Source organism: Gorilla gorilla, chromosome 8, assembly GCF_029281585.2.
Source record: "Gorilla gorilla gorilla isolate KB3781 chromosome 8, NHGRI_mGorGor1-v2.1_pri, whole genome shotgun sequence".
NCBI lineage: Eukaryota > Metazoa > Chordata > Mammalia > Primates > Hominidae > Gorilla > Gorilla gorilla.
The window spans coordinates 67,180,793-67,193,515 of NC_073232.2; the positions used below are offsets into that span (position 1 = coordinate 67,180,793).

At 45.2% G+C, this 12,723-nt stretch overlaps 1 protein-coding gene across 2 annotated transcripts in view; it reads right to left on the reverse strand.

Annotated features, from left to right (window-relative positions):
• WDFY4 (WDFY family member 4) overlaps positions 1-12,723 on the reverse strand; it is a 298,505-nt gene that overhangs the window by 267,799 nt on the left and 17,983 nt on the right. For both annotated transcript variants that reach the window (XM_019035474.4, XM_063710084.1), the window contains one exon: positions 5,891-6,141. In XM_019035474.4, the coding sequence (XP_018891019.4) occupies positions 5,891-6,124 (234 nt within the window). In that variant the 5' untranslated portion in view covers positions 6,125-6,141. The remainder of the gene's footprint in view (positions 1-5,890; positions 6,142-12,723) is intronic.

Here is a 12,723-nt window from a genome sequence, read left to right on the forward strand (position 1 = left end):
TCCTGGCTAACACGGTGAAACCCCGTCTCTACTAAAAATACAAAAAAAAAAAAAAAAAAGAAAAAGAAAAATTAGCCGGGAGTGGTGGTGGGCACCTGTAGTCCCAGCTACTCGGGAGGCTGAGGCAGGAGAATGGCATGAATCTGGGAGGCGGAGCTTGCAGTGAGCCGAGATCGGGCCACTGCACTCCAGCCTGGGAGACAGAGTGAGACTCCGTCTCAAAAAATAAAAATAATAATAATTCTTGGTCATCTTTGCTATTTTATTTAATGGTATTTATCTTTCTTCAACTATCAGTTAGATCCACACTTGGTTTTTACAAGAATGATCAATCATACCCAACATCACGAACTCTGCACCATTGGCTGAGTAGTCAGCCTAGGAATGTGCACATATGCACACACACAAACACCAAAATACACTCACCTCTAAATACAACTAAGTTAGTGTTCATTTCAATCCCTTCATACTAGGAAATGGATGTATTCCTTCTTATGTTACCCACTTTTCCAGTTACCTGTTGTGCATGACAAAACACCCCTAAATTCAGTGGCTTAAAATAATAGCAATCATTTATTTTGCTCATGGATCTGCAATGTGGGCAGGGCTCAACAGGGACACTTTTCTGTGCTCCATTCTGCTAGGGCAGCTAATGGGAGCTAAGAGATCCACTTCCAAGATTGTGGGTGTGCTCACAGGGCTGACAAGATGGTGCTGGCAGTCAGCAGCAAGTGCAGCCTCAAGGTCAGGGCCTTGGATCCTCTCCACACAGGTGTTCACTCAGAACTACTTGGGCTTCCTTACAACATGGCAGCTAGACTCTAGGAGTGAGTATGCCAAGTGAGAGGCAGAGGAAGCTGTGAGCCTCTTGAGGCCTATGCTTGGAAATGTCTCTTCTGCCTTGTTCCATTAGCCCAGTTGATACAAATCCATCTAGATTCAAGGGGAAGGGATAAAGATCCCACCTCTTGAAGGGAGGAGTGTGAGCCCATTCACAGCACCTCTAATCTACCACATCCACATATTTCCCTTTTCTCCAATGTGGTCCCATCTCCCAAGTTGTCTATCTCAGACACTGATAGATTTTGCATTAATTGCTGAGGATTCTCTATTTTACTTTTTGCTTTCTCTCAAAGTCCACATTCTATGAATAAACCTCAGTGGCTACTTCTGTAGCTCTAGATTTCCCCATTTCTATTATTACAGGATATCTCTGTGCAAAATGAGGACCTCAAGTGCTTTTCTTCCCCCAAAACCAGCACCTTCCCATGATTGCTAGAAGAACACCTTCTTCCCTTGGTGTGAGATCATACGATGGGAAAGGTTCTGAAAAGACCAAACCCCAAGGCTCTTGGCAAGAAAAGAACAACAGCCTATTGAGTCTTTCTTAAAAACACTACTCTGCACACCACAGAAGTCATTGGCTCTGTGTTGCTTCCATGTGATGAAATAAAACTTCCTCCTTATCTGCAACATCCTACAGTCAGCAATCTAAACATCCTATGTGTGGGGGTGACATTCTTTTTGAGCCCAAGGAAAAGGCAAGGCCAGGCAAAGCCATTGTCCAGCGAGTCATGAATTAAGGAAAGACAAACCAGATCTGCCATATCCTAGGAACCCCAGCACTGAGCAAGGACACCCAGTGGTTAATAATGCAGACCTACAGCAGACTGCCCTGGTGACATTCTGCTACCAGCTGACAATTGGGTGACTTTGGCCAAGTTATGCAACATCCCTAAACCTCTCTTTCCTCATTTATAAAGCTGGGATAAAAATACTACCTACATCACAGCGTTATTGTGAGGACATGTAAACACTGAACAGAATGTCTGGCTAGCTAGTTAGAACCTGTAGGATATTACCTAGCTATCATCAGTGAAAGCAACTGCTCACCTGGGCATCAGGGTGCCTGAGTTTAAGTCTTGGCTCTGCCCCTTGCTAGTATTGGAACCTAGGGCATCATTTCATCTCTTAGTCTCATTTCTAACATACAGGTTGCTTAGCACAGGTCAGAGAAAGAATAGGGTGATATTAAAAAGAAATAAAAGAAAAGGGGTAGAGGCTAGGTTGGAGGGATCTGACCCTAGATCAGGACTGAAACATCCTTCACCTTGCCCTGGCTAAGAACTCTTTGACCTAACAAGAGGAGTGAGGAACCCTAGGTGAGGAGGGAGCCTGCTGTTCTGGATGAGAATCCCATTTCTCACTCCTCCCCTCAGGGAAGCTCCCTTTTTGGGTTCCAGTTTGTTGAGATTCCATTAGGCTCTTCCTTATTACCTAGACAATAGCCAAAATGTTGACTGGGTTAGCACCTCTGCAGCCACTCTTCAACTCAAGAGGCAGTGGGGCTGGGATTCACTGTACCACAAACCAAGCCCACCTTTGTACTTGCCTAGCAGTTACTGCAGATTCAAGTATAAACAAAGACAGGGATAGGGGAAAGTTCAGTGCTCTGTGTTTGAAGGAGTCAGATATGGGAGAAAACCAAACAGGCTAACGGGAAGTTCTTTTCTGGGAAGAAGATGCCAAAGAAGTAGCTCTGAGGGAGTCTGATGCACAAGACAATGCCCATTGTCAAATCTCAAGACTCACAAGGTTGAAGCTACCAGGTGACAGCAACTTAGGAGAGGCACGCACAGCTGTCAACCTGATTCACCCAGCCCCAACTACAACATAGATCACCCCTTCCATGCAGAGTCTGACCGACAAAGAGGCTGGGGGTCAGTCAGCAAGACCCCACACCCTAGGGACATGGCCTTTCCGAGCAGAAGTGACAATTCAAAATCCCTTGTGTGCATCGCTTTGGAACAAAGAATATTCCAAATAATCTTAATTAATTTTCTTTGGGCCAAAATGAAGAGAGTCAGGTATAGAGTTGAGCTCCATCACACATGGGAGTTCAGGACTCTTTGTTTGTACTCAGGAGTCTCAGAGCCCAGGCAGAGTATGATTTCCATGACAACCAATACATGCATAAGGCTTCGATGTTAACAGCCACATTCCGGGAGAAGTGGCATAACATTTTAGGTTCTGTTATTTCCAAGGGGGAACTTCATGGAAAACCTTAAAGAACACTGCTTTGTGGTTATAAAATTCAGAACAGAGTGGTTACAAGCTTATCTTCTTACACAAGGGCCTATATTCCAGTAAATGTTCTCACGCTTCATCTCAGGTTAGATTTGATCTGTACTACACCTGAGAAAAATCTCCCATCTTCCCCACCTTTCTTTCCACCACCAACTCTTAATTAAGAAGGCTGAGCACTCTGGCTCTGGCAGGGTTTTATTAGTCAGTCAGAATGTAATAGAAACCATGTTTCATAGGCATGTAGGACTTAATAAAATAATATCGATATTAATAAAATTATGAGAAGCCTATAATATTCTGCCTCTGCAGGGTTTGCCAGGGGTGGGTTCCAGGGATCCAGAGTAGCAGATTGTGTCAGCAGTTTAGGGAATCCTGGCAACAGGAATCTCAAAGGCTTCAGTCCATGTGCAGTAAGTACACTGGAGGCTGGTGGAAAAGTAATGGGAATAATGTCTACTTTCCATGAGCTGTGGACTTTATAATCATTGTCTTGTCTTACCCTCATGGTTTCTCATCGAAATGCTATTAATTCTACTTTATGGATAACTGAGGTTCAGCAATAGTTGGTAACTTGCTCAACAGGACACAACTAATAAATAAGTGATGCAGCCAGGACTTGAGCCTTGATCTGTTTGACTTGAAAGCCCACATGTTCAACAACAGGGTCATTATGCCTCCAATTATAGGGACAGGGTGTGGAAAACAAAGACCAGTATCAAGGTTCACTTATAATAGTAACACTTAAACATGGAGTCACAAGCTCACATGCCTGTACAGTGACATAACATTCATTAGTAATATGGGTTGGGTGAAAGATGTTGGAGTGAGCTCCAAGGTTAGCTGGGGAACCCCATAACCCCTCCCATACAACCGTCAGTATTAGATCTACCAAAATTTTCAAGATAAATTAGAAATCTGATTTTCATATGAAAACTTTCCATTTTGAAAAAAAATGGCCACTAGTTCATTCTGAACCTCTGCAGGCCAAATGAAATACACAGTGTGCTATTCAATGCCTTCTGCTCTGGGCCACACTCACCATGAGGGTGGTGTGTCACCTCTGTCTTCTTTACTCCTATAGCCCAGGCCTTAGAGCAGAGTATAGGAGCTTAATAAATATTGGTGGAACAAACAAATGAACTCTCAAATAAATAACAGGGAAGTGAAGAAGAATCAAATCCTGGCTCTTGGGTGCAGAGTTCTTTCATCAGAGCCCGGGCTGCCCATGCAGGTGGGAAAAGTGTCACCGAGAACTAGCAGCTCAATAATGGCTGAACTCATCCCCATTGCCAGTGACTTGCACTGGGGGCTGGGGACTGCTCACATTGTCCCTTCCATAAGGCAAAGTTGATCTGGGAACTGGGGTAAGACTGTCCCACCTCCCAGAATCTGGGGCTGTCAGGGCAGGCAGGGCTAGGGCTGAGAATCTTTAGCTATCTTTACTAATATAGCCCTAGTTATGCAGTCTGTGAAATGAGATGAATGGGACTACAAGTCCAAAACATGGAGGAAAATGATGAATTAATGGACAGTGAGTTACTTGGCAACTGTTTAATGCTAAGTATGGAATGCATCCTATAAATGTGTTCCCAACAAGATTCTAAGTAATCTTTGGAAACCCTTAAATATTTCTGATGAATAAGTTAGAGGAAATATATTCACAAAGGCATTTACCAGTGAAAACATGCCAAAGCCTCCATCTGCCATAGTCTACTTTCAAATGTGAAAAGTAGCTCTTGTTCTCTCTGCTTTGAATATTTTGTAGGTATACACTTTTCAAAAATAACCCCAAATCCATAGTCAAGTAAACACTAAGTCCGTATAAAAAGTGCTTTCAATGCTACAACTAGATTTCAACTATAAGGCAGACCTCACTGGCAGGAGTATTGCTCCCAGATAACAAAGGAAATCCCTTGCAGCCAAGCTGTCACCAGCTGCCACTAGCTAGAGTGCAGACCCAGTAGATGCGCTGGTTTCCTTCGTGGAGCTGTGACTGGGATGTGAGTGAAGCTCTGGTGCTTTCCACTGATTTTACTTCACTTTGCATTATTGTTACAATTTGATGCAAGATATTCTGGCTTTTCCAGGCCTTGGTGTTGGCATCCCTGGGGTGCGAGGTTGCCAGCCACCTGTGTGACTCTTGTGTCAGGACACACCATCTTCTCCTCCCTCCCAAAGAAGCTGGTCGTATTTCTAGCTCCCAAACTGGGTTTGTGATGGAACAATGTAATATTTTTTAACTAAAGAGACAGTATTACTCAGAAGCTAACTGTCTGTCCTTTCTAAGTCCCTCCCTACCCTAGAAATGAGCCTTGCTTGTCATCTTTGGCATGACACTCTTGCTAGGGTCTCCCCAAAATTCATATAGTGACATTTTAATCTCTAAGGTAATGGTGTCAGGAGGTAGGGCCTTTGGAAAACAATTTGGCTCTACCGTTATGAATGGGATTAGTGCCCTTATAAAAGAAGCCTGAGAGAGGCCCCTCACCCCTTCCACTACATAAGGCCATGGCAAGAAGGCACCTTCTATGAGCCAGAAAGTAAGCTCTTACCAGACACTTAATGTGCCTTAATGTTGGACTTCCCAGGCTCTAAACTATGAGAAATAAGTCTGTTGCATCTAAGCTACCCAGTTTATGGCATTTTGTTATAGTGGCCCTAGCAGACTAAGACAACACTCCCCTGAGCAACCAGTCAGAGTCCACTTGGGATGACATTAAAACCATCAACTTCACTATGCAATCATCCCAGAAGTGTCCCAGAGCACCTATCACCTTACAGTTTCAAAAATAAGAACACTAACCTTTAGGAATAGGGGGAGAAGACTCAACAGGCTCTTCTGACGCTCAATGGGGCTCTTGTGAGTCAACTGCTGGTATTCCAGAAACTTCCTTTCCAGCATGTCCCAGAGAGCTGTGGGGCTGGAGGACTGCCCTCCATGTGGGACATCAGGCTGCACAGCAGCAAGCTGCCCTTCATTTTTGGAACCTGGGTCTTCATTTCTGTCTTCAGCCTTTGAAAGATCTTCTGCCTCCATGCCGTGGCAAAGCAGATCTGAATTCAGAACAAATAGAAGTGAACACTCTTGTCACATCACTTCCTGATGATTCCGGCTGTGGATAAGGTACTGTACTCACTCAGCCCAGTTTCTATTGAAAGTGGTTCCCCTAAGAATCTGAAACAGACTAAAATAAGGAAGCCTTTTTAAAAAGGGGATTCAGATTTAGATGTGACTAATACAAGTTCACAATCTAGTGTGTGCCCAGCACTGTGGGATCTTATACACAAGACTCAGACAGACTCTCCTACAGCCACACAGACAGATGGGTGCTCTTATTCTCTCTATGTAAGTAAGGAAACTGGGCCAAAGGCATACAGGCAGCTAGACATCAAGCTGAAATGCAAACTTTCACACTAAAGCCTGTTTGGGAGGGGGGGTGTTGCTTGTTTTTTTTTTTTTTTCACTTGTTGCTGCTTCTCTTTTAAAAGGCTGCATACATAAAAGAGATGTAAATAGTTCACTGGTATTTGTAGAGGCACATAATTCTATATCTAGAACTTCCTTCTATGATGGGTCTGTAAGGATAGATTCCTCATTCTAAGCATTATTTGGTTTATACTCGATATTTTTAGAGTATTTTATTCTCAAAATGACCCTTTAAGTCCCCAAGCTTACAAGAGCTCATCTCTAAGTGCACACAGGAGCAGTGTTTGCAAGTTGGGAACCTCAAGCCAGTAGGCACAAGAACAAAAACTCATGCGATGAAAACAGCCAAGGGCCAATTCACCAATAAGTGACCTCCCAAAGGTATACACCTTCAAAAGTTGTCGGTCAATTATGACTTACACCATAACATAGGATAGTTTATTGTTTGTTTGTCTGCAGTTCGGTAAACTCTAAGAAGGGACCAAAATGTTCAGGATCCCTGAATAAAAGCCCTCACCAAACTCAACATTACCACGTAGGAAGCCATCCGGGTGCCCAGCAGGCATTCAACAATCACAAAGTAGTGACCAGAGGGACATAGAGAAGTGGGTTCCCAGTGTTTTGCTCTTGGCTACAGCAGTGGTGGGGTTACATCATGCTTTATTTTTAGCCCAAACACACATTCCTTGAAGGCTAGAATGGGGTTTAGCCACGTGTCACCGGCAAGGATAACCAGCCCTCTCTGAAACATTCTCGCTCTATATGCAGGACCCAGCCTGCCCCCAGCTCCTCTTCGAGCACACAGACTGCTTACTCTCTGACTTTATTTTCAGGAATAATTTTCTTATTACAAAAGCCATGTCAGTTCATTGTCAAAAACCGGGAGGAAACAAAAAATCAGGAAGAATATAATGCTTGCCCATACCCAGAAAACATGACTGCTGACATTCCAGCTTCTATCTATGAATATATAGTTTAGTAAGAACACGATCATAATATTGTTGAAGCAAACTTTATTTATACTTTTGCTTTTGTTGGGCACTGGGATGGGGTTTTGTGGGGGATTAAGTTGTTTCTTTTGGGGGGCTAACTCTAAGGGTCAGGCAGTGTGTGGAGTTGCTCACATCCCTTAGCCTTTTCCCTGATCTGGGTGGGCTCCTGTCTGGCTGTGTTCATTTATTTCTTTATCACCAGGACCTACATTCTCCATTCGCATTCCCTGTGTCCCCACCCCACCCACATTCTCACTTGGTGAGTATGATTCCACCAGCATGGAACTTACAGAGTATGACACACAGCACCTGATTTCCATCCACATACACTTAAGTTAGCAAATGCTCTTCTGCATCTTTTCTGCTCTTACTCTTTCACCCAGCATTATGTCTTCAGACTCCACCACGTGTCTCCGTGTTTGTCAAGTTCATTTCCTCTAACTGCTGCCTTGTGTTCCAAAGTGGGCATCACATGCCTATTTTACTTGTTGGCTTTCTCTGATAGATGGCTGGATTAGTCACAACATTCAGTCCTGCACACAGGGCTGGGGTGGACATTGCTGCATGGGTCCCTTCACTGGGCTTTCATGACTGACTCTGGGTATGAAGGCAGGGGCAGCAGAACTGAATCAAGGGAGTATGCCTGCTCAGTTCAACTAAATTCCACAAACTAAGATGCCTCCAGAAAGGTGGCATCAGGCCACCTCCCCCACAGCATCTGAAGGCTTTTCAGTGACCTCATTACCACCCTGCTTGGCATCACCTGGCTTTCCAGTGTTTGCAATCTGATTGAAGGAAAGAGACCTTGCATTGTCATTTTAATTTGCATTTCTCTAAGTTACTAATGAGTATGAGCATCCCTTTACATGCCTGTTAGCCTTTTGGCACTTCTCCTCTGTGAATTCACTACTCATAACCTTTGCTTATTTTTTCCTTGCTTGTCTTTCTCTTGCTGCTTCATGAGAGTATATTCTAGAAGTTGGTCCTTTGTTAGTTTTAAAAATTACAGATATCTTCTCTCAATCCATTTTTTAATAAATTAGTCCATAACTTTCTTTGTAGTCAAAACAGCACATCATGAATATTTTCCACATCACTTAAGATCCTCAATGCCTTCATTCTTAATGGCTGCATGGTGGCCATAGAGTAATGTTGCTTGTTTATTTAATAAGCCCTTACACTTAGGCACTTAAATGATATCCAATTATTCAGTATTATAAAAAAATACTGTAATGACAATCCTCATGTCTAAGTCTTTTTTATATATTCATGATAAAATAACAAATCCTAATCCATTCCTGAATTTCTAAAAGGAAATAGTTGGATCTAAAGATAGATAAATTTTCCAGCCTCTTGATCCATATTTCCAAACGGCTGCTCCTGAAGCACCAATCCTATCAAGGGACAGACATTCCTTCTACATAAGTGTACAAGAGCTCGAGCTTCCCTATGTGTAATCTTTTTTTATTACCCTTTTTTTTAACCCTGATGATTTGACAGGTAAAATAAAATCAAAAGCAAGTGCATCTCTGTTGTTTCTCACTGCGCATTTGCTGCAGAGTGAGGAGCTAAGTATGTTTCCGTCTGAGGCTCGGTCTCCTGCAGAGCTCCCTGCAGCTGGTGTTCTGGAGTCAGACTCCAGTGAGTTCTCATTTCATGGGTTCTTTGTAAGGAGGTCTCAGCTATTCTTATGGCTCTAATTACCACTGAGAGCCACATATCCACTAAACATTAGCTCTGTGAAGGCAAGGATGTTATGTCCATAGCAGGGGCTGGCACAGAGTAGATGCTCAATAAAATGTTATTGCATAAATGAATGAAAGTATAAATGAATCCGTGAATGAATTCACCTATGTGCTGATGGCACCCAAATCTCAATCTCTCTCCCTCTCGCCTAGACCCCTCTTTGGAACAAGTTCATTTTTCCCACTCCAAGATTTCTACTCGGATTTCCCCAGGACTCTGAAAGCCACTATGTCCAACCAAACTGCCATCCCTAGCACCAATAGAGGCAACCCCAAGCCATGGTAACAGCGAGCTTAGTGTTGTCTCTACCATATAAAGTTCATTCTGTGGCCACACCTGCAGGCTTTACCAAATGGCTCTATCAGTAAACCATGTCTGAGGACATGCTAACATGCCCCATCTTCAGGACCAGCAAGTGGCAAGTCAAGTGAGCATCAGGTCAGAATATGGAACTGCGATGGGTGGGGACTTAGCTGGAGATCCAGAGGAAGGATCAGAAACCGCCCAGCTCTCCTCTGAAGTGCAGAAGCCACGTTTGCTGAAGTGAAACACTTGACTCACCTTCACTTGAATCGGCAAAGATTTTTGATAAACAAGGATTTCTAACAAATGCGGACCCCTGAAATTGCGTGGCAGCAGCATCTGACTCAAATGCCAAGCTGCAGCTGCCCCACCTCCTGCTCATCTGCTGATCGTGCCACACCTGCTCCAGTTTTATTTGAAAAGAGAAGGAAACAGGGAGTAGGCTTGCAGGCCATGTGAAGAACAGCAAGAAAAAAACACTCTCATCCGTCTCATTCTCAAGAAGTGCCCCACCTACAAGCCAGCAGCATCTTCTTATCCAGAGTGAAAAGGGACCCATCGGGGCTTAGGGTCACTGTGGGAGTCCCAGGCGAGGCCAGGGTGAGGGTAGGGCAATAAAGGAGGCACTCACCTCCGCACAAGATTTAAGGAGGTGCCAAAAATGATAATTTTATGCAACAGTTTTAAAGATCAAAGTTAATGCCAAGAAATCCATGATGAACAAAATTTTAAATAAAAACAGGATCCAAACCTGTGCTTCCCAACCATCCCCCCACTTCACTCTCCACTGTGGGAACTTGAGCTCCGGGCATTTTTCATAAAAATCAACCTGTTAAACAGACACCATGTCTGGGCCTTGGCTCCTGGGGATTCTACTCTCAGACATGTTTGGCTCCCAGCACAGACTCTGGGGCCAGACTGCTGGGGTTTGAACACAGTGGGCTTAGACCAAGTGGCAAGACCCATCCCTGCCTCATGGTCCTCATTTTTAAAGTGGGGATGACAACAGGTCCTCCCACAGGGCCCCTCTAGCATTAGTCAGCTTGGCACAGGTCACTATTAGGATTAAGGGAATGCATATTTACTGGCACCTACTTAGTGCAGGCATTTACATGCATCTCTTCATGTAATCCTTTTGATATCCAGTGACAGCAAAGCTAGCAGCCTTCATCCACAGCTGGTACTGAGGTGGGAGCAGAGAGGTGACTTGGCCAGGGTCCCTTCACCAGTTGGTGACCAGAGCAGAAGCCCCCAGGTCTGTGGACAGCCCAGGCTTTGCTGTCCAGCACACCCCCAGCAGTGCACACAGGCAGCTGGGCTCACACTGTGGCTGCTTGGGGCTGAGGATGGGGAGAGGGGCTTGGCAAACTACTATACCCGGTCACACAGGCTAGGGAAGACTTGCTACTCTGGAAAGGTTCTTGGACAGGTGGGCTTTTAGGGGAAGGGTTCAGGGAAACATGGCCTTGGCAGAGCAAGAGGCCAGGAGGCTGCAGGGAGTCCCAGAGCCTCCAGGAAAAGACAAGACCACTCCTCCCTGCCGGCCGTGCTGTGTCCCAGCTTGGATGGGTTCAGGGCCCGTGGCATTCCGGCCCTCCACATCCCTGACCAGCCAGTTTGGAAGCTGTGCTCTCCTGAGGCAGAAACTTGCCTTCTCACACAGCCACGAGGCAGAGGGGGCAGTGGGGCCAGGATGGGAGTCACAGGCAGGGGTCCAGGTCAAACTTGGCCCTTGTGGTGTCTTAACTGAGTCACTTCCCCTCTCTGAGATTTGGCTTCTCCTCATCCACATGGTCCTGGTGATCCCAGTCCCTCTCTGCCCTTCCTGCATGAACAATGGGAAGAGGTCCAGCATAGTGAGAAGCTGAAGGGCTGCAGGGACCCCCACAGGAGTCCAGAGTCTGTGGGTTGTGTGTATGTGATGGGGTCTCCCCTTCCTCTATGCCATGTGCAGGGAACCAGATGGCGAGCCTGCAGGGACCCAAGAGGGAGGGATTCCCTGTGACCTCAGCAGCACCAGTGCTGGGAGTGGCCATGCATGCCCCCAGGTCTCTTGGTGTCACCATCCACCCTCACCCTGCACCCCACCCACCCTGCAGGGATACATAGCATCATCAGAGCTCGCTCTGCACTGTAACAACCCACACCAGGCATTCTGCGCACAGTGGCCCCAATGAAGGGTAACATCTGGAGCATGAAGCAACTGCTGGGTTGCTGATATTTGGGCTGCTAAGTAAACATTTTGATGACTGTTTTCATCCCTGACTTTCTATTGAGTGATTTGCAGAGTTGGGAGTCTCAGAATGTGAGATGTGATCTAGCAGCGCCCTTGGAGCTAAGATGCCAAGAAGCTGTTCCCAGGAAAAGCTGCCCCGGAGCAAGAAGACATGTGGAATGACCCAAAGGGGTAGCTTGGGACTCAGTGCCTTCTGCAGAAAAGCTGGGGCCTGCAGACAAAGAGTTGCTGTGAAAAAATTAAAGATTAAAATTCTTTCCCCATTTCTTGTCAGCCTCTGCAACTATTCTCATTTCCAGATTATAAACTCCAGGTGCAGAAACTGCCTGTTTGCCATCTCCATAATGGGCCATGGCCCTCAGGCCTTGGAGCTGGGGAAGCCTCTAAACCAGATGATACAAAATAGAATAGTGGCTTCGCATGCATGGCCGTAAATGATCTGTTTTCCTCTCCATGCAAAAGCCAGTGCCTCACTGCATGTCAGCCGATCCAAACACTCTTGCCCCTGTTTTCAGCAGAGTCTTGGCCTCAATCTAGAGCGCTCCAAAATAAATAAATAAATAGCAAAGCCATTCTTGTTCCTAAAACATGTTCAGGGTGGGGCTAGTCCTTGCTTCCCTCTTCCCCATGGTTTCACATCAACAAGGAGACCTTACAATCTAAAACCAAATTAAAAAGGGGAGAGAGACAGAGGTGATGTACTATGAACAGCGTTCACATCTACCTGCACAGCTGACACTGTCAGAAATACTGAGTACGGACAACAGCATCATCATTAGGAAAATGATGATTAAAACAAGATGCCAGGACACACCAATTAGTATGTCTTCAACAAGCAAACAAAACTTGATGATGGCAAGGGTGCAGAACAACCACCACTCTCACCCTTGCTGGTGGGAATGCAAACGTGGCACTGCCACTTTGGAAGGAAG